Genomic DNA, 25,239 nt, shown 5'->3' on the forward strand with positions numbered 1-25,239 from the left:
TACTATCCATGTGTAATATGATACATTTAAAAAGAAGTTTTGCCAGGCAGTGATGCACGCCTTTTAATCCCAGCACTCGGGAGGCAGAGGTAGGCAGATCTCTGTGAGGTGGAGACTAGCCTGGTCCAGAGTGAGTTCCAGGACAGCCAGGACTGTTACACACGGAAACACTGTCTTGAAAAAGAAACAAAGAAAAAAACAAGCAGAAAGTTTTATTTTCTATGCATTGGTGATTTGCCTGTGTGAGGGTGTCAGAGTTCTGGAACTGGAGTGATAGGCAGTTATGAGATGGCATGTAGGTGCCTGGAATTGAACCTGGGTCCTCAAGTGCTCTTAACCACTGAGCCATCTCTCTCCAGCCCCCACAATGCATTTTAAGCAGCACCCACATGACATCTCTTGAAAACCCAGTTTTTATTTTTTTTTTTAAATACTGATAGGAAAAGGGGGAAGGGGAGGAGTAGGTGATCAGGCAGAGCAGAGACACACTGGTAAAGTAAAGGCAGTCTTAGAGCATGAATATGCATTTCGAGACAGAATAGTGGTGTATGTCTGCAACCAATGCACTGAGGTAGTAAGATCAATGGTTTGGGGCTAGCCTAACCTACACTGACAAAGACAATTCTATTTTCCCTTTCACACCTAATAATTTCTTTTTCTGCCCCCCTCCCGGATGCTAGGGATGGGACCTTGTACAAATTAGGCAAACACTCTACCATTGAGTTAGTCATCAGTATAAAACAATTGTTTGAGAAATCTGAGCAACATTTTAGGAACACTCGCTATCCTTTCCACCTCAATAACATTTTGATATAATTTGAATGGAAACCTTCAGGTCTCCTCATTTTCTTTTCTTACATATGTGGGTGTATATGTTGTGCGGGTTCCTATGGAGGCCAGAGAAGGGTATGGGGTTCCCTGGAGCTAGAGTTACAGGCAGGTGTTGAGAATTCAGGTAAGGGAAGTAGAATGGTACCCAAGTGCTCTGGAAGAGCAGCAAGTGCTCTCAAACACCATCCAGTTCTTCTCTTTTTTAATAATGAAAGATATCTTAAATAGTATTTATTTTGTGTGTATGTGTAGAGATCAGTGAACAAGTTGCTCAAGCCCGTTCTTTCCTTTGATCATGTAGGACACAGGAACTTAATTCAGGCCCTTTGGTTTGGTGGCAAGCACCCTTACCCACTGAGCTGCCTCATAGGTCTAAGCCTACTCTTGCTAATAGTCTAAACTTTAGACTAGAACGCTGTGATGAGACTTAATGTTTAAAGTTGAATGTGTATATATAAGTGTATCTCAATAAGATAATAAAAAATAAAGCTCCAGTAAATACAAAGCTACCTTTTATTTACAATGAGGCACATTCTCAAGCACTACAAAGTCAAGCCCTGAGTCAAATCAACTGAGAAAATTTGCTTCATATTAGACCTTAAGCAGCGGCTCTATAATCTGAGTAAAAAAAGGGCACTTTCCTTGCTCACTTTTAATTTCAAATGACAAAGAAATTCATATTCTTAAGTATAATTTTGGAAGTAACAATGAACTAAGACGTCAATTTAAACAGAAATGTGGAGAAGGATGGTGAAGGGTGACACTATCACTCTGCATTACTTTGCAACCTCTTATGAACCCAGGTTATTAAAAAATAAGTTTTGCCAGGCATGGCAGTACATACATGTCTATAATCCTGGTATACTCAGGGGGCTGAGGCAAGACCAGTCTGGGCTATATGGAAAGTTCCAGGCCTGTTTAGGGCATAAAGAAACCTTAAAAAAAAGTTTTAAGAAACATGTTTTGGATGTATAGACATAAACCAAATATTCTTATCTGAAAAACAACAATATCACATATTTGTTTTGGCCGATATAGAATTTGGTGGTAGCCCAACTTTTTATTTATTTATTTTTAATGTTTGGAACCATAAAATTTTGAATGAAAACCTCGAAACAAAAGTAAAGTAAAGTAGAACTATGGTGAAAGAATATGAATCATCTGATCCATGTCCTGGCTCTACTCCCCATCAACCAGGAAGTCTGGACATGCCACTTGGCTCCCAAGATTACTGCACAAATCAAATGAGATACACGAAAAAAAGCTCTGTTAAGTGTAAAGCCTGTGTGAGTGCTACTGTTTCTATATACTTCCCAATTTCAACACATTTTTTAAAGGACTGTTCTCATTAATATCATTTTTTTCCCCAATGGACAAGAACACATTTTAAAAATGGCATTCAAACAAAGAAATACAGCAACTCAGTTTATTATATGCAGATTCTTCTGCATTGTTGCTAACAGTTCACTGGTCCAAAATTACTAAAATACTTAAAAAACTATACATTATGTAAACAAAACATAAATAAAGACAGTATTGTTCTTTGTACATATATTTAGTACAGATTATTAGGGATTTAAGGAATATGTACAATTTTACAGCATGGACTGCATCTTCTTAATGCATAAATATATATATTTTTTTACAGAAACAAAAAAAATGTCACTAATGACACAGAATACTATACTGTAGATACACCACAACCATCCAAATTTAATAAACATCAATATAATTATGAAAAGGCTAGCTTACTTAAACTAGTCAAACTTAACTTTGTTCAATTTATGTTATATAGACAGGCAAATCTTGATGAAAATTTTGAACAAAGAACCTTAGAAAACATCCTTACACCAACAAGTGAAATGGTATGCTTTGCCCTCCCTAAGAAAACAAAGTCTTGTGCAAGCTAATGAAGATACATTAACACACACACACACACAACTTGTAACATACACACAATAATAAACAGTATGTTTCCAACAGTATAATAAACAGTTAAAATTTCTATGGGAGTTATAACAATGCCCCGTTTTGTAAAAACTGGCTCATTTAGTCCAAATTCAAGATGCAGCTGTGTCAGGCTTCTCTGAACCAGATGACTGAAAAGCAGGGAAGACAGAGGCAGGATTTTGACCAACAGATACAACTTGAGAAAGAGATGAAGACAATGAAGATACCTTAGATGCTGGAGTATTTATGGTATTTAAAATGGCTCCTTCTGGGCTAACTAGTAACTTTTTGACAGAGGTATCCAAATGAAATACCGATGTGCTACTTGGCAGTGGAGGATTATTGGAGGGAATGGCAGAAATCAAAGATGTCTTACCCAAAAGAGTAGCTGGAGGGGACTTAATTACTGAAGTCAATGGCACCGTTGGTACAGGTGGAACATAAACTTTAGCAGGTGTGTTTATGATTTGTGGTGTTGAATGTACTGTAGAGAGAGAGCTTGGACTTCCAAGACAGTTTACAATCTTTGTGGAGTTTCTTACAGAATGCTTTAAAGGCTGCCCACTTAAAGAATTATTTGTTGTCTGTATGATCTTCTGGACAGGATTATCAACAGGTGTAGCCGGTATGCTTTGGGCACTGTTAAGAACTAAGGGAGGTCCATATTTTGGATTAGTAGAGATAAGAAGGACATGGCTACCAGCTCCAAGACCTTGCGGTGGAACAATAAACCGGGCTCCATTCATCATGATTTGAGTACCTGGTGCCAAAGGTGTACTGGTGTTGATAACTATTTTTTGATGAATACAAGGTTCATTGAATGGAACACCTGCCAGACTAGTTATATTTAATGGTGCTGTACAAGTGTGAATGGCAGAGCCGCCTGTAGTAGAATTGTTACCAGGAGTTGTTTTTACTAACGAAGGGATATGCTGGTTTGGTATAGATGTAACATTGGAAGTATTGGTTATTTTACCTGGACTTGGTGAGAGGGATGATATTTCAGCTTGAGGTTTATTTGTGTTTGCACTTGTTGGCACTGTAGCTGAAGTCCCTGGTGAATGAAACTGGAGAGAAGTCTGAGACTGTCTTTTGGAAAGAGATACAGGGCGTGTGGCTCCTGGTACTGTTGCTGAATGTGGAACTGTGTTGATTACTTTTGGAGATGTAGTCACAGGTGTGGGCAGGGCAACAGTAACAGGGATTTGCAAAGCTGATGTCAAACATTTAGAAGACACTGTTGGTTGTGTAGTTGAAATGAGAACAGATGATGCAAGGTGTCCTGTTTTTACAGTTGATATAGCCACAGTGTTTCCCAGATTTGACGTGCAAAGTCTATTTGACAAAACAGGCATAATCCTTGAAGAGGTATCGTTCCCACTGACTAAAACAGGAGGTCGTGTTCCAGCAGAAGCAGAGGATGAGGTCACTGAAAGGGAGTTCAAAGATACATTTGCTCCTGTTCCTGAAAACATGTTTGCAGCTCTTGCTGAAGAAACCACTGACTCATTAACAGGAGGAAGATTTTGACTCACAATATTTGAGCTTGCTGGGACTGAGTTACCACTTGCTGACAAGGGCGAAACACAGCCCTTACTACTTTTGTCTTCTCCTTTTGCCATTACATTTTGCAATATATTAACTGATGATATAGCTGGCAGATTTCCTGGAGGGTTTATAATTGCTTGACCTATGTTTAGTCCAATTTTTACATCTTTAATCTGAGACACAGTTGGTGAAGGATTTATCTTTATTGGTGCTCCCACTGTAGATGGAATCAGTACTATTTGGGGTTGTTCTGGAGTCTTAACATATGTTTTATTCAAGGAAGGAGGAAGTGTCTGTTTTAATGATTCTGCAACAATAGCTGCTGAGGTTGAAGGGCCACTAGGAACTGGAGCATTAATAAAAACTACTTTCTGGGTAGAAACACTTGTAGATGTTGGTGCTGGTGCCATATTAACTAAGGGTCCACTGCTACAAGGAAGAACAGGTGGAGCTGATACCAGCATAAGTTTTTGAACAGGAGTCTCACTGAGCACATCTCCGTTTATTGGGGCTGCTTCTGATCTTGTAACTGGGTAGGTTTTTGAGATATAATCTACTTGTTGTGGTTTAGTTGATGTATGAATAATATTTGTATTGGTTTGTCCAAAATTTCCTGTTGATATGCTAATTACACTAACTGAATTATTTGTTGTTGATGGTAGCGGCGAGCTGGAAGAAACAGAGGGCTTCAAGGGTGAAGAGGGCACGTATGAGGTTTTTTCTACCACCGGGCCCACATAGCCACTGTTGGAGGGTTGGTTTAACATAGGTTTGAGGTTTTTCCCTACAGATGGATGAAAGCCACATGAAACAGAAACAGAAGTAGGCGTTTGGCTGAAAGATGGGAGGTTAGATGTAGTAGTCATTCCAGCTACTTGTGAAAAAGCAGGGGATGATGTTGATTTTGGCACCAGAAATGCCTGAAGTTGAGGTGCAAAGGAGAAAACAGAACTTGAAGATAAACTCTTGGGTGAATTTTGTTCTGGATTAGTTTGTACTTTTACAACTCCAGTGTTCCCACCTCGAGTCCTAACAAGAATCGACTGTGAATCTCTTATACATACAGTTTTTAGCTCTTGTTTTGCTTCAGAAGAGTCAACAGTTTGCTGTGAAAAACAGGTGAGGGAACTGCCAGAATCTGTAGATTCATCTAGTGTTGTTGCTGGTAAGAGAGGCTGAACTGTTGAGGAAATGGTGGGGGAAGTAAGAGGCTGGGGGAATGGGGCTGATGAAACTGTACTCTTGACTTTTCCTGCTTCACTTTGGCTAGTCTGAACTGGTGATGCTAATGCATTACTTACAGAGCTTACAGGTGACAAAGGCTGTGATCTAGCACTCACATTTGATGAAGGTGTAATTGTCTTACTGAAAACTGTATTAGGCAGTTGGGTAGATATTGTCCCTACTGAGGTGATAGGAACAGACACTAAAGAACAGGTCACATTTGTCGTCTGTGGGCAAGATGAACAGTGCTCGGCACCTTTCTGCTGAGGGGCTGCTAGCTCTTTTGCAATTGCTTTTCCTTCTTTGTGCTGAATCACAAAATTCTTAGGCAGAATAAGAACTTGCTGCAAAATCTTTTCTCCTGTTTTAGAATCCAGCACAGGCTGCATGTGAATCTTGACAGAACTATTGTGAAGGTCTACTGGCAACCACTGACCACAGGGCATTTTGTATACCATCTGTAAAGGTCCTTTTGTACTGGCGAGGCAAGTCAATGCTGGCTTTAGGGGGCTTGTTTCTGCAGGAGATAGAGCTGGCTTTTCCACAGCAGGAACACTTCCACCTGTGGAAGGGGGCAGTTGATTTGTTAAGGTCACTTTGTTCCCAATATTCTTTGCAAGCAAGGCCTGAATAGGTTTGGTCCCTTTCTGGAGAGCAGACATTGGTACTGATTCCTTTGAGGCAAATGACTCTGAAAATGGCAGTTCTGTTTGTTTTGACTCATTCAAACAGTCAATCTGCATATCAACTTCTAAGTTCTCAAGTGATGCCTCATTTGTGCTTAGCTTTGCTCTCTTCCTTGGGGAAAGCTCTTTTGTGCTATCGTCCAGATAATTACTTTGTTTAGACTGTCGTTTAAGTGTTTTAGGCAGTGTCTTCACTACATCTTTAGATGACAATTCTTTTTTCAACAACTTGCTTCTGGCCAAAGGAAAGCCTATTTCTGATAATTTCATATCATCTGAAAATTATAAAAACAAGCATTTTGTTTATAGAAAACAAGTGATTGAGTGACACCAATTGAAAAAAATTATAGTCAATTTTTGAGCAGGCAATTTAAAGAGTCTATGGTTCAGTCATTCCAAAACTTCAGCACTACCAAAGAAGTTAACAGTGACCTTAAACATGCTGACTTCCTATATCCCAATTACAATAGGTTAAGAGCAACCTATGACTGAGATTAATTTTGGACTAATACTGCTGCCAATGCATAAGCATTAAGGAAAAACTCACAGCTTTTAAAAAAAATACTCAGTTTAATCTGGCTAGTTTTCTTTCTCTAGATAGGGAAACCTTTATACCATAGAGGAATGGTTACAATTCTGTACTTTAGTCTTTAGAGACAAAAAATGAAAACAAATGTTTAGCCTTTCTTGTTCTTTATCCTTAAAAAATTGTGTTCATTTCTGATCAAAAGAAGTTCACTCTTACAATTCACACAAGATATGAAATATGTTAACATATTACTAACTACAAGTTTTTCATATTAACTTCTTATTAAACTAAATAATGCCATTGATGAGCTGAAATGAATCACATGTAAATTGGTCTAGCTACCCACACTTATATGTGTTTACTTTAGTCCCAGTCAGCCAACAACTTTGGCTGCACCTCATTTTAAAAAAATATTCACAGGGCTGGAGAGATGGCTCAGTGGTTAAGAGCATTGCCTGCTCTTCCAAAGGTCCTGAGTTCAATTCCCAGCAACCACATGGTGGCTCACAACCATCTGTAAAGAGGTCTGGTGCCTTCTTCTGGCCTTCAGGCATACACACAGACAGAATATTGTATACATAATAAATAAATAAATATTTAAAAAAATATTCACAATCTTAAGGATTTCTCAAATTCATTTATGGCAAACTTTACCAACAGAGCTTTAAGAGTAGTAACAATAAAAAAAAAATAAATTCCAAACAGGTAACAGTTTAGCAGTATATGAACTGCAACAGGCAATGACACATATATAACTTAAAGTTAGGCACTGGCTTCAGAAACTCTGAAAAATTTAATAATGATTGCCAAGAAATTGCTTACAAGAATATGAATAGCATTTTGTAAATTATTAGATTTCCTCATCAACATTCACTGACCCGATTACCTTTTTGCCTTCATAACAAACAAAGTTCTCTTTGTGCTTATATTTAAAAAGTTTGAATGCCTACCAGAATCCACGTGCTCTTTCTCCAGGTTGTCTAGAGGTTCTGCTGCATCTACAGACTTACTGATTTCTGCTGTAGGGGGCTCTCTCTCAGGGTTCCCTTCACATTCTTCAGTAGTCCATAGTTCCCTAGTGAACTGACCATGATCAGGTTGTCTTCGGAAATCATCATAGTCTTTCTTCAGGCGGCTCCTGAAATAAATCAATGTAACATGGAATTTTGGAAGCTAAATTAATTAGCATTTTAAATTAAATCTTGAAATATTTTCAATTATCTTAAAATTATGTTTGAAGTGTATCTAAAATGCCTATTAGTTCAGTCTTGCCAATTATTAATTACCTAAGAAGACAAAACTTATGATATATGCTTAAGAAATCATAGGTTATATCTTAAATTTTCTGAATAAAATTTGAATACACCATCTGTTTGTCTTTCTGAGGGTTGTAGTTAGAATTATTAAGAAAAGCAATAAATAACTAAAATTTTATATCTGAATTGAAAAATGAGCCCTGAGTCACTGGCCCGGGACTCAGCAGGTACACTGGCCAGCAAGCCCTAGAGATCTGCATGCCCTGTGAATGCTTGACTTTAAAAAAAAAAAAAAAGTGATTCCCCCCCCCCCCTTTTGTTTGTTTCTTTGTTTTTAAAAGAGAACAGCACTATATAGCTCTGGCCATTCTGGAACTTGCTATGATGAACAAGTTTGTCTTGAACTCATAGAGATGCCTGCCTCTACCTCCTAGGTGTTGGGATTAAAGGCATGAACCACAATAACTGGCATTAAACATAAGTTCTGGGGATTGAAATTCTGGTCCTTGTGCTTGCAAGGCAATCACTTTATTACAAGACAAGTATTCTACCAATTGAACTACTACTCCAGCCCAACACAGCCCTAAATTAGTCATTACAGTATAGTTTAGATTTTTTTCCCTTGGTTTTAAAAACAAGGTCTTACTATGTAGCAGTCTAGGCTTATCTCAGATTTACAATTTAGACTCCTAGTTGCTGGGATTACAAGTGTATACCACTATTTCAGTCTAGAAAAATCATTAAAAAATAATTGAAGTGATAATAGTTTTGCATTTTATTTATTTATTTAGTGTCCGTCGTCCCCCCCCCCCCCCAAGACAGGGTTTCTCTGTAGCTTTGGAGCCTGTCCTAAAAACTAGCTCTTGTATACCAGGCTGGCCTTGAACTCACAGAGATCAGCCTACCTCTGCCTCCCAAGAGTGCTGGGATTAAAGGTGTCTGCCACCACCACCCAGCTTGCATTTTATTTTTGTTATTAGTGTGTGTTTGTGTGTGTAGTGTGTGCCTACTTCTGCCTTCCAAGTGCTTACCTTACTTCTAAATATTGCAATGTTCAATGTCTACATAATTTCCACTAATGTCATGACTTTAAATATAATCAATCTTGATAACTCCCAAATTTGTACCTCAAGTCTAATAAAGTCTTGAATTACTTATATAACTCAGACAATGCCTATTCAACACCACCAATTAGGTGTCTAGAAAGTATAACAAACTTAACATGTTTAAATCCAACTATTCCATCCCTGTTATTCTTCAAACCTGATTCTCCTTTAGTCATTCCTGTCTCAGCTAATGGCAAATCCATGATGATAATCGTTTAGACCAAATTTAATTTTTACTCATCAATTTCTATCACATTTATATTAGCTACTTCATTAACTGCTGGTTTAAAATACTTGACAGAGGTAACTTATGGAAGGAAGGGGCATAATTATTTCAGTCTGAGGGTCTATTATGGCAGAGAAGTTATAGCAACAGGAATGTTGAGTGGCTGTCCCTTGGGCCCATCAGAAAACAGATGAATGCTGCAGCTCAGCTCCTCTTCTCTTTTTTGTTCAGTCTAGGGCCCCAGGTGAGGTTGAACCACCTCAATTAATCTAATCTAGGAAATCCCATACAGACATGCCTGAAGTTTGTTTCCATATTATTTTGGAAGACTATCAAGTTGACGATAAGAATAACCTACCACACACTCTGAAGCACACTCTTTAGGCAAATTTTACCAACCCTACTTTGAAGCTATATCTAAAACCCAACCACTTCCTGTCATGTGCAATGCTACCAGTTACTCCCACTTTTTTCGGGGTAACTATTATAGTGTAACTATTTCATCTGCTTTCACCTTTACAACAATTTCAACATGGCAGCTAGAGTGAGCACTTTAAAACTTAAGGCCAGATAGCCTCAGTGATGGTTCAAATGAATAAAAGTGCCTTCCACCAACACACACATAAGCGGAAAAAAAGAACCAACTCCCTGCAGACTGTTCTCTAACCTCCAATTATGACCACGGTAAACACAAGTGTAATTCCCGTCCCCACCCTCCACACACACAGAAACAATCAACCAATCAATGTGAAAAAAAAAAAAAAACAAACCAACCTTAAGGTGAGAGATATAGCTTAGTGGTATGTAGCTGGCCAGGTGCAAAGTTCTGGGTTCAAGTCTTAGCACTGAAAGCAAGCAGGCAAGCAAGCAACAGAAACACAGGAGGAACATCCTGTCTCTGTAACACGCTTTCAAAAGCTTTTCATATTGGGCCAAGTAAACTCTTAAGAGATTAAGTCCTACCTGACCTGGCTACTTGACCTCTGACTTCTATGTCCTATGCCAATCTTCATCAATCATTTTTCTTTGGTTATAACTGACTCTTCGTACTTCCTCCAAATGCCAAATCCACTTCTATCCTTATAGAGCGCGCCCGCAGAGGAAAAAGGTGCACACTTTCCCTCTAATGTGCCCCTCACTTCCTTTACGAGTAGCCTTCCCAGTCTCAGGCTCAAACATCCCCTCCATCCTGATCCTCCCCACTAATATTCATCACCTTTTGAGTCCGTATGTTTCTTCCATTAGAAAGCAAATCACAGAACACATGTTTTTGTATTGGATGAAATGCAAATGAATGGAAAAACCCCAAATCTTAAAATAAGGGCCTTAGGATAAGTTAAATAAATTGTACAGTTTGTTACCTGTTTCTTTGAAATGCCTTCATTAACTTTGGTTCCCATGGCAGCAATTCATTTAAAAGGCGTATCAGTGTACTATGCAACTCTTTTACAGCTTGCCTCCGATGGTACCATTTGCCCTAGAAACGTAAGTTTAAAAAGTAAATTTCTTAGACTTACTTGAAAATCAATATCAATCAAATTTTATCCTCTAACAAAGTAACAAAATGTCAATAACTCATCAAAACTATACAAAAAGAAGAAATATCTTTTAAGAAATCTTAATATGTTTAGTTGTAGTATGATTAATAAAAACCCAGAGGCAGATACTGGAGTTCAACCTGAAGACCAGAAAAGCAAGGCAGTCAGCCACTGGCTCTTATCTCTACCTCAGTCCAAAAAATGATGATCCTGCCTCAGTCCAAAAAATGCGACACTGAGACAGAAATCTTTCTCCTTCCTTTTTATATTCTTCTCTCGTGCTGAGATTAAAGGCGTATAACCACCACTGCCCAGCCTCTATAGCAAACTAGTGTGGCTACCAGGATTAAAGGTGTGTGCCACCACTACCTAGTCTGTATGGCTGGTCACTGCAGCTCTTTTACTCTCTGATCTTCAGGCGAGCTTTATTTATTAAAATACAAATGAAACATCACTACATCTAGTGATCTTCAGTTCTCCAGAATAAATTCCAAATGTTTATCATCTAAGTAGGAAATGCATACTTAAAAAAAGTCCAATTATGTCAGTTATAAATATCTTAATAAATCATTTACCAAATGTATGTAGTCTTGGGTTTGAGCTCTAGTGCCAAAGGGGAGGGGCCCACCAACAAATGATCAAAACCATTTAAAGGCACAAATATTTAAATAAATTCACCAAATAAGTAAATTAAGCCATGAAGCAAAGTTTTTGTAACTTCTAAGAGAGGGGAAAAAAAGAGAGACGTTTTAATAAACTCCCTAAGAAATTGCTATAATTATTTTAGCAGTATCTAGCATAGAAAAGCAAAATGAGTTTACAAAAGGAAGAAATATCTTGCATCACATAATCCATATGTATTATTTCCAATGGAAGTCACAATCATATATTACAGATCACATTTAACATGCATAAAATCACTTCATCCTATCAAGTCTATCTGCCCATATCAAGAATAATAAGATCACTATCTATAGCAAAAGTATATTCTAGAGGTTGCCAACTTTTTATATACACATACATACACATGCACACACATAATATCTTTGCTATTTTAAATGACAAGTCTTTAACTTTATAACCCCAAAGGTTTCAGAACTTTAAAGCAACAGGATATCTATTTACATATTCAAAGAGCTACATTTCTTCTGAGGTTTTGAATCTTAGAAGGGTAACTGTTTATTAGAAGAGTAAGAAGATGTAGGATTTTATGCTGTGGACACACCAAATATGAACCCTATGCTAATTTATGTCTTAAAAAAGATTATTTTATTTTATGTGCACAACTGTTTTGCCTGCATGCATATGTGTATAATGCATATAAAGCTCAAAGAGGGAGTTGAATCTTCTGGAACTGTGTACAGGTACTTGCACATCTCTGTGTGTGTGCTGGTCTTCTGCAAGAGCAGCACGTATTAACAACTGTAGTCATCTCTCCACCCCTAATTTACATCTTAATAGGATGTCGGATCAAGGTAGTGAGGCAGACACGATGAAGCTCCGGCCCAAGATGGACATAGGTTAGAATCTTCCTAGTAAGCCACGACCTCGTGGTGCTACACACATTAATAGAAATGGGTTAATCAAGATGTGAGAGTTAGCCAGTAAGAGCCTAGAGCTAATGGGCCAGGCAGTGTTTACATGAAAAAAAAAAAGAAAAGAAAAATTTTAAGAAAAATCCCTCCCCTCCCAGACAGGGTCTCTCCACATAGCACTGGTTGTCCTGGAACTTTCTCTGTAGACTAGGTTGGCTTTGAACTCAAACATCTACCTGCCTCTGCCTCTTGAGCAGTGGGATTAAAGGCGTGTGCCACCACCACCCAGTTTAAGAAAATTTTTATTTCCTACCACACAGTGGCTCTCAAGCTTCCTAATGCCATAACCTTTTCATATAGTTAGTTTCTAATATTGTGGTCACCCCAACTATAAAATTATTTTTGTTGCTACTTCATAACTGTAATTTTGCTATTATGAACCACAATGTGAATGCATGATATGCAGATGGTCTTAGGCAACCCTTGTGAAAGGGCTGTTCAACCTCTAAAGGTGTCATGACCCACAGATTGAGAAACTGCTATAGCATATTAAATAGTCATTCCTTTTCAAATATATTCTAAGAAAAGCATAAGTCAGACCCAAGTAAGCAGTGAGTTATACCTTAGAAGTGAAAACTTTTCTAAAAGAATTGGTGAGATAGTAGGAAGTGCTCATTCTAATCCATGAATCAAAACTATTAAATGGAACAGGAGCTAGTATTCACTCTTTTGGTTTTAGACAGGATCTCACTATGCAACCCTTTAACTTGCTATGTAGCTCGGGCTAGTCTGGAACTTTCGAGCTTCCTGCTACAGCCTCTCAAGTGTTGGGATTACCGGTGCCAATCATACTCAGCAACTACTTGATGGGAAATGAAATGGTGAGAGAATAGAATTCAATTTTCCTCAAACTTGAGAGAAGGAAGAATGTTAAGGAAGAAAGCAGAAAGAATATCCTGTGTGTGGTAGAATTCATTAGAAAAAGGATTAAAGTCTTTGAGAAAACTAGTGGGGACCAAAGGAGAAAAGTGACGCCTGCAGAACTAACCTGGCTTGTACAGTTACTGTCTGGATAAGTACAGTGGTGACAGGATAGGGAATTCAGATGACATCAGTTAGGACTAGGAAGATGAGGAACAGGAAGGGTAGACGGTGTATCTGTACATCTTTATATCAAGACATTGCCCTTAGTGGTGTCTCTGTTAAATTACTAAATTAATTTTTGCTTTATAAGATTTTAAAAATGATTAAGAAGATTTTACATTTAATTCTGATTTTTAAAATTAATTAATGTCTACAAAATATATGACCGACAAAAAGATTCTATACAAGGAAGGGAACTTAAATATTTAATCAGAGAACAGATTTATAATTTTCATACAAGTGCCTTACCCATTAACCTGTTTTGAAATATCTATGGTGTTCTATCATAGAAGATTAATAAAATGTATAAAACTATAAAAAATATGACTCCTGTGAAAGGAACCTATACACTGCCATGGGAATGTGAATCCATACTCTTGAGGTGATTAAATGGGCAGAATCACTGCTTATACTGGTGTTTAAACAGGGTTTTCATTCAACAACTCAAATGGAGGGGGAAATCAGCTTCAAGTGTTACTGGGATAAAATATGATGCTTACAATCCAAATGCAATTAAAGTAACAGCATTTTTGCCCCACACCACTGTGCTAAGGACTGAATCCTGAGCCTTGCACTGTACCACCAAACTAACTCCTTAGTCCTAACACTGTTGCTTCCTACTGAGTTGGGACCTCATTTTTATAGTGCACAATGGAACTATTACAAAAAGCATTAAAAGTTTTTTTGTTTTTGTTTTTTGTTTCTCAAGACAGGGTTTCTCTGTAGCATTGGAGCCTGCCCTGGAACTAGCTCTTGTAGACCAGGCTGGCCTCGAATTCACAGAGATCCTCCTGTTGTCTCCCGAGTGCTGGGATTAAAGACATGTGCCACCATCGCCTGCCTTAAAAGTTACCTATTTTTAATAAGCAACCAGAGTTAATAAAAATGTTCTTTACCTTTGGTTCAATATAAAAATCTACTTCAAATAAACAAATATTTATTGTTGTTTAAACTAAGTAACCACAAGCCAGAAATAGCTCTTCTGACTGACCAACTTTATAGATCATATATAGATACGAGAAAAAACAATTTTGATATTCCTTCCAAGATGGATCTATTAAAACTTAAAAGGGCATAATTTTCTAGAAGAAAGCTGTCTTAAAATCACTCCAGAAAATACTTGTAAAATAGAATTGACTTCAGACTAAAATTCTGTATCTCACAAATGTTAAAATCTACTCTCTTTCTAAATCACCATGCTGTGTCTCTCCTGGTGCCCACAGAGCCAATTCCTAAATAAGTACTAATAGATTATATTGTGCAACTACTAATTCATAAGTACTGATATTATTATAACATGACGTTATATTGTACAGATACCCTTGCAATCTTAAAAGTTACAATCTCTAAAGATTGTGTTAATTAAAAGTAATTATTTTATTTATTATTATTATTAATTATTAAGTAATTAAAAGAGTGACATATTTTAAAACTAAATCAAAGCAAAGGAAAACAACTGGCATGGTGGCACAAGTAACCACTTCCAGCACTCTGGAGTTGGAGGCAGGAGGATTGCTGCAAGTCTGAGGTCAGCCTGGGCTACAGAGTGTGTTCAAGAAAAATAAGAGTGAAAATAGTGTGCTCCCTTACCTTTATTAATGTAAAATTCACTGATTTCAAGAAAGACAAAATCTTCATGTGTACTGATTACAGAACTAACAATCAAACTGGTAGACAGATGAATCAACAGTCAGGACAGGTAGTTGGGACAACTAGTCAGGTGCCCCAGTGCTAAAACATCAGTAAAAATGTACTTAGTATAATATTTAACATAAATTATGCATATAATCTGATTAGTACATTAATAAATAAGTGAACACAGGCACAATTTTTAACATTTTTATCAAAATTATGATCATTTTCAGGGCTTAAAATTTTTTTAAGGTAAAATTCAAACGTATTATATACATTTAGCATTATGAACACTAAAGGTCACTTTAAGAAAATAGGTTATTCTTTGTTTTATATATAAAAATCACTTATGAGTGAGTACATAAGATAATAAGTGGTTTTTAACAAAAGGCAAAGAAAACCAGCCTACAAATCACAACCCCAGAGAATCTAGACAACGAGGGCCCTAAGAGAGACACACATGGGTCTAATCTACATGGGAAGTATAAAAAGGCAAGCTCTCCTGAGTAAATTGGGAGTGTGGGGACCATGGGAGAGGGTTGGAGGGAAGAGGAAGGGAAGACAGCAGAGAAAAATGTATAGCTCAATAAATCAATAAAAAAGGAAGCAAAACAGGGTAGTTTTTAAAAAAGATTTATTCATTTTATTTTATGTGTGTTTTGCCTGCATGTATATATGTGCACCATGTGTGTACTTCATACCCAAGGAAGTCAGAAGAGGGCATTGGATCCCACAGAACTAAGTTATGGTGGTTGTGAAACACCGTTTGGGTGCTGGGAACTGAATCTGGTCCTCTGCAAGTATAACTGCTCTTAACCACTGAGCCATTTTTCCAGCCCAAAGAGTAATATATACTTATATATATTAAATTAACAGATTATAAACTTTAATGTGAACATACAGCAGAACAACAACAACAGCCAATAGTCTAAATTTGCAGCTTACCTTTCATTCCTTCTCATCCAATGTCCACAGCATTTATAGTTTGCCAGCTCCCTCTGTATTAGATGCTCAACTACCAAACCATGGAGTTTTTAAATGACCCTCAAGAAATATTATTTAAAGAAGCTGATCTATGGTCATAAGGTAAGATCTTTATTATATTATGCAGTTTCCTAAGTCTTTTGTGTATAACCTAAGGAATTACATGACGGAAAAAACTTACAAAACTACACAATACTGTAAAATGAAAAACTGCATCTCAATATGTGTGTTTTGCCTGAACAAACATATTGCCGTGAAATGAGCACGGGGGAACTTACCTAATGACTAGAGAACAACTCATCCTGCTGCAGTAATCAGGGTGGATTTGACAATGCCAGTTTAACACTTGCTAGGGTGCTTACCGTAAAGAGGGAGCTGGCAATCTACTAATGCTGAAGACACTGGAAACCTAAGAGAAAAAAATAGGAAAACAAATTCTAGATGTATTAAGTATCTCATCATTATGGATATGTTTATATATTAATAAACGGTAAACCCACTTTTACCAACCATCCAATTTCTTATGTAGATTTTCTTGTAATGTTGTATATAATCAAAAAAGGTTATGAGGAGCCATATATTAAGGAAGTTAGGTCATGTATAAATGCACACAATTCTTTTTACATGCTACTTTCTAAAATGCTTTGCTTACAAATGCCAGTGCATAAAAAAAGAAAAGCAACCATCACAAGGCAAAGTACTTGTATTATAGGCTTAATTCTTACAATGAACAAACATCCTATGGCAGAAAAGGATTGTCTATTAATATAACTGCATTATAATTTTCAAGAAAAATGAAAATAAACTGTCAAGTGTCAGTGGATCCCTAATGACCAATGATGGTTCATTTAAAACCAAATACAATCCAAAGGTGACTTGTAAAGAATGTAAACTCATATGAAAGAAAACAGCACAAATAAAATTTAACTGTTTTAGCCAGAGGTAGTGGCAGACTCCTTTGATCCCAGCACTGAGGAGGCAGGGACAGGTAGATCTCTGAGTTCCAAGTCAAGCAGGGTTACACAGAGAGACCTTGTCATGAAAAACAACAACAACAACAACAACAACAACAATAACAAAACCCCCCAAAAACCACAAACTATTTTAATAAACTAAGTTACTTGACATTTTTGTAGTCTAAGTAATATTAAGTGAAAATTGAGTACTACATCACTAAGTATTTTCTGCTTTTGCAATTTCTGACCTAGAAAAACGACCTTCTGCACATTCAGTTCAGAAGACAGAGATCACCCTAACCACACTGTTACATAGCACCTTTTGAAACGTGATCATTTTATAATACAGTGAAATGACCGCATATTACTATGGAAAAAGTTAAAACAATATTTTAACAATGCCAGAGTAAAATTTTCTCTTGATGCTCTTACCAATTTTCACTTAAGAGTAAGTCTCATATCTAAAAGTATATATGACATTTCATTATACATCTAAATTAGCATTAAAACCAAGTACAAAGGCACACAATGACCGCTGTGATAGCACCACTGCTTTGTACAGAGAAACACAGAGATCACACTCCTAGTGAGGCAGTTTACTTTTCACTAGAGAAAAAAAAAAGACATACACTTTTTTCTTATGCTCAATCTCTGTGCAAATGTTTGCTTCAAGGCAGATGCCTCTTTGGATAAACTATGATAAAGCACAAATTGAGTAAATATGATGATAAAACAGGCTCATATGAAAAGTTCTTAAAAAGTAGCAAGTCTCTCATGTTTTTACTACCTAGAATGTGGTATGTCCAACAAGTTCTAAACACAGTAAGACTGAGTATTTATTAAAACATTAATGCTATTTCAGAAAAACTTAAAAAAATCAGACTAGAAAGAATGTTTTCCAAATAATTCAGTACAATGGAAATTTTTATGTCAACTAAAGTCATAAGAACACACGCAGTAAAAATGGGATTCGTCTTTGAGAACACTAAAAACTCATGCAACCTAAATTATGATGAGAAAAGTTAAAAGGTTTTTGTCAAACTATGTTTCTCTCCGTCTTAACCAGAGGCCTCGCTCCAGACAAAGCTCGGCGGATGATTAAGTACAGCATTACAGAATCGAAAGGAAACAACCTTGATTTAAGAAATTATAACCTTTCATTTAATAAGCAGCTCAATGGCAAAGCCTGATATATTTAAAGCCTTTTAACTATCAAGTGCTCTAGAATATAAAGTCTGTTAAATAAGAAAACAAAAATAACCTTTTTAAATGCACTCTTAACTAGATAAGAAAATGGACTGTTTTCTACCCCCAGGACAAGGTCACAGGTAGTCCAGGTTGGCTTCAAGCTCACTATGTGGATGAGGATAACCTGGAACTTCTAATCTGCCCTTCCCTGTACCCTACTGCTAGGATTACAGCGATGTACAGAATGCCTGGTTTATCTTGTTATTTGGTAGGAAACAGTATCTGGATAGACCCCAGAGAGAACTCTCTGAAACAGCTAAGTGCTTAGTATATGAATCTGTATTACATCAATATCCCATGTGCAATTTCTAAATTCAGTAGTGACGCTTATGGGGAACTAAACATTAACATCTTCTGTTATTCACTGTTATTGAAAAATTAAAATCATTATTAAATTAAAGAAATGTTTGATTCTAAATATCATTTTAGTCTTGACATTAATCCTCAGGGGATAAATATCAATCCTTCATCTATTACAAGATAAGGAGTAAGTCAAGGCAGCTATCTCTATGGTGAAGTTCATACATTCTATTATGGTCTTCACTGTAAGCCCAATCCTAGCAAGTATGGTTACCTGTGTTTTAGTCCACAGCATTCCAACTAGGGCAAATAAACTGACACAAGAGGGGATAACTGACAGCCTAGCAATGGAAAAAAAAAAAAAAAAAGACGAGAAGCAAACATACCAAAATAATCCTTCAAAATATAGGAATGAATTTTTAATAAGAACAAGTGATAGCAACAGATTTCACAACAGTGACCCTGGAATCAATTACAAAGGCTTACATTGTATCCAGATAGTAGGAGGCAAGAAAGCTCTTCATTAAATGATTAATATAAGGAATTTTGACATTATTTATGTTTACTAATGTTTAAGTTTTAGTTTATGTAAAAATTCTGTTAAGGAGAGCATATTACTCTTAAATGATACCAAATACAAGCCATTATTAAATAGTAACAAATACCCAATAAGGTAATTTTTGCAACTTACAGATATTCATTAATAGATTTTGTAAATGAAAAAGGTGTGTTCGGGGGAAGAGAGAATTCTAAAATGAAAGCTTATTTATTTTATGCTATGTGGTCATTTTCGCTGGCTGAGACAACTGTCTATGTAATAATCCTCTAGGCAGTTTCAGTCAGGGGGAAATAGTTTACACTCTACGCTGGTATGTCACTAAAATTATCTCTATAAAGTACAATTCCAAGAACCCCATTTCTTCAAGAAATATTAAAAGCAACCTGTGAATACAAAAGAATGTAGTTTGGAGACACAAAAGGGAATCCATCAAACTCTATATAAAACCTGAAACTTTTAATAAACTTTCCCACAGACTATACTGTCAGGTACCTTTAGTTTGTTTACTTTTTCTTCTACGTGATCCTGTGAAGGAAGGCAATATGCTAACACTACGGTCCACTCCACTAAGGGAGGAGGATGACTTTGTGGAAAATCCTGTATGTGCTGTAAGTACTTCAATCAGCTATGCTTAAACTACACAGTAGGAAAAAAACTTTTTATATACACAGAATAAAGTTATGGTTAAGTATATAAAGGTTTAGCAATTTACAAAATTATGTTCAGTTGTGAAATATGAAAACAACAGCTTCTGAGGCAATAACTAAAAGCAATAGCTTCTGCAAAACTATGTTATGCTCTGATTTTTTTAAAAAAAATATTATCCTTTCCTACTAAATAATCATTCTTTTATAAACATAAAATATTAAATATGATAATAATTCTGGCTGAAAATATTCTCACATGAATTATTTTTTTGGTAGAAAATACTACTGCAGTAAATTTTAATAAAAGTCTTCCACATCAAGAGACTTCCCAGATACCTAAAGTACATATGAAAACATACAGGTGTTTACTATTTTTAAATGGAAGTATTTCTAAAATGTTTCCTCTACTCTCTGATGGTATATCGACCATAAGGTTTTTCTTGTTAAGTGATGACGGCTAATTTTGTTTTTGTTTCTCTTTGAGACAGGGTCTCATTCAGCAGTGTTGGTTGGCCTGAAACTCACGACGCAGATGAGGCTTGCTTTGTACTCTCACAGAGATCCTTCAGGCACTGCCTCTCCTAAATGCTGGTATTAAAGGTTGTGCCACCACGTCTGGCTGATGACTATTCTGAATATTTATTTCACCTCTTAGATCACAGTCATCTAAGACTTCTGAAATATTTAAGGTTCTTTCATTTTTGTGCTAAATAACTCTAGAATGCTGAAGTTTTCTGATACTTCGTTTGCTCCCTTCAAAGTACTTCCACATGTCATTCCTAACAGCATGTAAAATGGCCACTGTAAATCTGTTGAATCAGTCATCATTATTATACATATTTATATTAACAGGTTTTAAGTAGAAAGCGAGCAGTTTCATGATAAAAGGGTTCTTGTATGATTTGACACTTTCCCTGTTTATCTATTGGTATATAATTATGTTTCCACTATGACATAATCCAGTTATAAATGCCAGTTAAGTAGGTGTTATCTACTTGATAAAGAACAACATGGAGCACTTTACCAAGTGAGTCCATGTAGTGACTTAAGGAAAACTTCAGGAAATTAGTTGATCAACTATTGTTAGGAAATACAGTAAAAATTAATCTTAAAAACCTACAGTCTGATAACAGCTTTTTGTAGGAGTTATCCTGGTAAGAATAAAAAGAATTTATGGTCTGGTATATGTTTTATACTATACATAATTAAAAGTTTGTTACTATGTAATAGGCTTTCATTAAAGATATGTAATTAAGAATATGCAGTAACTAGAAAGCTACCAGTTAGAAAACATTCAGTATACTGAGTAATATCTAAGACTACTTGTTATAAACCAGGCAAAGAAAATGAATCTTCTTGCCCCGATACCATCTTTTTGTATTAAAAATAAAAATTAGATCACATGGGAGAAATGGAAGAAACAATGCTTCTATCTTTAATTGTAAATTTTCATGTAATTAGGAGAACAAGATTTTTAAAAACTTTGGAAAAAAGCAGGAATAAATTTTAATGCTGACAATAACAGATAGAACTTTTGGATAAACACCTACCGATTTTTTTCTACTGTTTTCCAGATCTTTGAGTTCATTCTCGATTTTTGTGATTAATTCCCTGAGTTCATCAAGATTAGTGCAAATAAGCTAAAATAAAACACAAAAACACAGCTTGATAACACATAATATAAAACACCAAAAATGTGGTAACAGAAATTGTTTAACATACACTGAAATTAAGAATACTTCTCTGCAATAATAAAAGGAAAGCTCTACAGTTACTGAGATATTTATTTGTTATGATGTATGAACTTCAGGTTTCATATAAAATAAGCTAAAATTACAACACTGGTAGTCTCATCCCATATCTCTAAAAGTTTGCATTATAATCCATTACTTTCTTAGTGTTATTAGCCTTAAGCCCAGAATGACAAAGATCTGGAAACTCATTAGATTTCACAGGTGACTGAATCAATCACCTGTAAGAAATAATTGCACCAGGCAGTCTCCGAGAAGGTGAACTGCAGCCCTGTGAGAGTGGCTGCTTTCCTTTGCTTTGGCTTGCTAACTATATAATTTAACAAACTGAGTTACTGCTGCTGGCAGGAGTACTAGAGGAAGACCCACACTATGTGTAATATATTCAAAGACATGAACAAAATCAAGTACACATTCTTGTCAGGAGTTTAATAGACTTTACTGTTGCTGTTTTTGTTCTTTTTTTGAGAAAGGGTCTTACTATGTATCCCTGGCTGGCCTCAAACTTATAATGTCCTGCTCAGCCACCAGGTGCTAGATTTCAGACATGTGCCACTCAGCCCAACTGACCTTAAAAGGTTTTAGTAAAACCATCTTTACAAGCAGTATCTATTTCCTTCTGTAATTGTGTGATTCATTTTATTTTAGTTGGTTAACTCTGGCAAATGACCAAAATAATGAATTCTTAGTTATTAATTGACCTATCTTGGTTTAATTGCAGTTTTATAAACTAAAGCATCAGAAATACTAACAAAAAAATAATAGTTACTCCATTTGGTTCCTGTAAAATTATATTAAATTTCCAATGAGTTTAATATATTTAATCCTTTTCCTACAATAATTTAAACAAGAGCATCTAAAGGAACAGAAAATTCAGAAAACAAAACGCCATCTATATAGAAAAAAAGTTTCAGAGTCAAGAAAATTTTGATGTTTATACCATATAACTTAAAATACACTATATATTTATAAATTATCACCAACATTTATCATCACTACATTCATTAGTGTAGTCACTGTTTTCTTAAAACATATACTTTCTTTTATTATTAAGATCAGACAAAAGTAACAAGTAAAAGTGGGTCATACAAGATACATGCTAATTGTTACTGAGTGGAGAGGGAGGGGGAGAGGAGTGAGGGGAGGGTGGGAGGAGGGGGAAGGAAATGGGAGGCTGGGAGGAGGCGGCAACTTTTTTCTTTTTTTTTCCTTTTCTCAATAAAAAATTAAAAAAAAAAGAGGAGACAGGAAATGATTTAAATTTGGTTAAAACTAAGAAATTAAAAAATTATTACAGATACTATACCATAATAAGTACTAATAATTACTTATCAGAAATATCTATAAAGCTCCAAATGTATTGATAAAGCAGGGAAGTATATACTTAAGTGATCCAAATTAAACAATTTGAGGACTGGGGATATGCTCAGTGGTAGAGTACTTGCAAAATGCAAAAACAAAAGCAATTTCAGAGTAGAAAGCATTACACAGTATTGTAGTGGGAGAATGTAATTGATAATTATTAGAAATCACACATTCCAATGTGCTAAATCTGGTTATGAAAGAAACGACGATGGTCAAGCAGGAGACTGACAGCTATGTAAGCACTTGTACAACTAGGTAACACAGTCAGCTTCTACTGTATCTATGAAGTCATAAAGCACAGCTTTCCAGTAGGTTTAGCGGGACTCACTGTTGTTATTACTACTACATCAGATCTGTTCTTTGTCACTGAACTTCATGTACTGGTTAATATCACAGCATAGATTTTCACTTACCTACACGACAAGGCTCAGAGAAAGTTTCCTTCTATTTTAGGATCACATGTAAAATGGATGAGCATGCTTTATGTGTAGCATATAGAAATTTACAGGCACAATGAAGGCATATACCCAACAAACTAAACACATCCTAAAAACTTTAAATATCCGGCAGTCATGGTAATAAATAATTATATTTCATCTACTGGAACACAGTTGAGGCCAAAGTGTTAAAAGCTATACGAAGTAACACTTCTTAGTGGCTGACCGAGTTAATAAGCTGTGTTAAATCAATGCTTATCAAATTTCAGTAAGCCTAAGAACTACACGAAACCTTTATAGTTTCGTATTTAGTATGTCTCATATCTGACAAGTTTATTGAAATAGTCAGTGGATTGCACTTTTGAGTAGTTATGTTCTTAATGACTGTGAATTATAAACCAGCACAGCTACTGGGACATTAAAACATTCTGGTGCTATGTAGCTAATGAAAATGCAAATTCAAAATAATTTCTGAATTGAAGGGGATGAGGTATTTTTAGGATAATGTTCTTAAATTACCCTAAGTTCTAAATGTAATTTTTCTACATTTAAGGGTCAAAATATTTTTAACGATATTTATCTTGAAGGTACATTAAAATAACTTAATATCTACATAATAATTTACAAGCTTTGTTGCTGTGGAGATAAGATCTCACTACGTAGAACAAGATGCCTTCAAACTTATTATGTAGCCTAGGCTAGTCTCAGTGTTCCAAGTGCTGGGGTCATAGATATGTGCTATCACAACCTGCTTTATATTTCTATATACCTAATGTATAGCTAATATCCAATATGTTAAATCATGCTAAGCAAATAGAGAATTCTGGAATAGAAACAGTCTGATTTATGCCAACTTTATGACACAATCAATTCCTACTTTTTAAAAAATTTCAGATGGTGATCCTATAAAAACTAGTATCAACACAGTAAAAATTCACTGTAGTAAGAGGACAGATGCATTTAGTAAGAACATTAAATCCCTTTCTCATTAGTATTAGTTTATAAAGTGCTTCTGAAACAGGGCCTCCTGGGTGAAAACGATTCCTCCTGAGCAGCTGGGATTATCACTCTGAGAGGCTTCCCTGCAGGGAGAACATTGAGACTAGCACACTCATGTTAAAGTGAGTCTTTCACTTGACTCAAGCAACCAATTTACAGATGAAATGGATTAAAGTCATATAACTTGGTTCAAGGCTTAGAGTCGGCTAGTCTCTTCAATTGATACACAAGTAAAAGCAACAGATGTAAAGTGACCTAAGATGAAGACCTGGGAGAGGAAACAACACAACTCTAAGCTCCATCTACTATATCACAATCTACAAGGGGTCTTTTTAAACAAAATAAAAAAAACTTAAAACTAGTAAAAACTGAAGACATAGTTTTAGGATACAATTCACAACTTGTTATTTATACTGCGTGACAGTAACTACAAAATTAGGAATGAATGGATGTATTAGGGTAAGAGAAGTACTATATAGTTAAAAGAATTTCATGGCCATATTTCAGAAAAATTACATAATAAAAATTTCCTTACATAAACATCAATCACCAAAATCATGGCATTCTGGTAGAGGCTCACTAGGTTTGAAAGACATTTTCAAATAAAATATCATACAAAATAAAAAATGTAAGTTATATTAAAAAAGTGAAAAGTAAAAATAGGCAAGTTTCAACAAAATGGATTATTTTCACTACTATTCTAATAAAAAAATCTTATGATTTATTTTAAAAATTATAACTAAAATACTAAACATATGATCCAAATTAAAAATCCATACAGTATTTAAA

General features: G+C 35.7%; 1 protein-coding gene across 9 annotated transcripts in view; it reads right to left on the bottom strand.

The window, feature by feature from the left end:
* Positions 1-1,330: 1,330 nt before the first annotated feature.
* The window catches only part of Brd10 (bromodomain containing 10), an 80,123-nt gene continuing 56,214 nt past the window's right edge, over positions 1,331-25,239 (bottom strand). For 6 of the 9 annotated variants that reach the window (XM_050157396.1, XM_050157349.1, XM_050157341.1 and 3 more), the window contains 4 exons: positions 21,449-21,538; positions 10,718-10,833; positions 7,719-7,906; positions 1,331-6,514 (listed from right to left, as the gene is read on the bottom strand). In XM_050157396.1, coding sequence (XP_050013353.1) covers positions 2,892-6,514; positions 7,719-7,906; positions 10,718-10,833; positions 21,449-21,538 — 4,017 coding nt within the window. In that variant the 3' untranslated portion in view covers positions 1,331-2,891. The remainder of the gene's footprint in view (positions 6,515-7,718; positions 7,907-10,717; positions 10,834-21,448; positions 21,539-25,239) is intronic. The other 3 variants (XM_050157374.1, XM_050157354.1, XM_050157359.1) reach the window with 3 other exon arrangements.

This window comes from Alexandromys fortis, unplaced genomic scaffold, assembly GCF_014885135.2.
Source record: "Alexandromys fortis isolate MF-2015 unplaced genomic scaffold, M_Fortis_MF-2015_v1.1 scaffold_10, whole genome shotgun sequence".
NCBI classification, from domain to species: domain Eukaryota; kingdom Metazoa; phylum Chordata; class Mammalia; order Rodentia; family Cricetidae; genus Alexandromys; species Alexandromys fortis.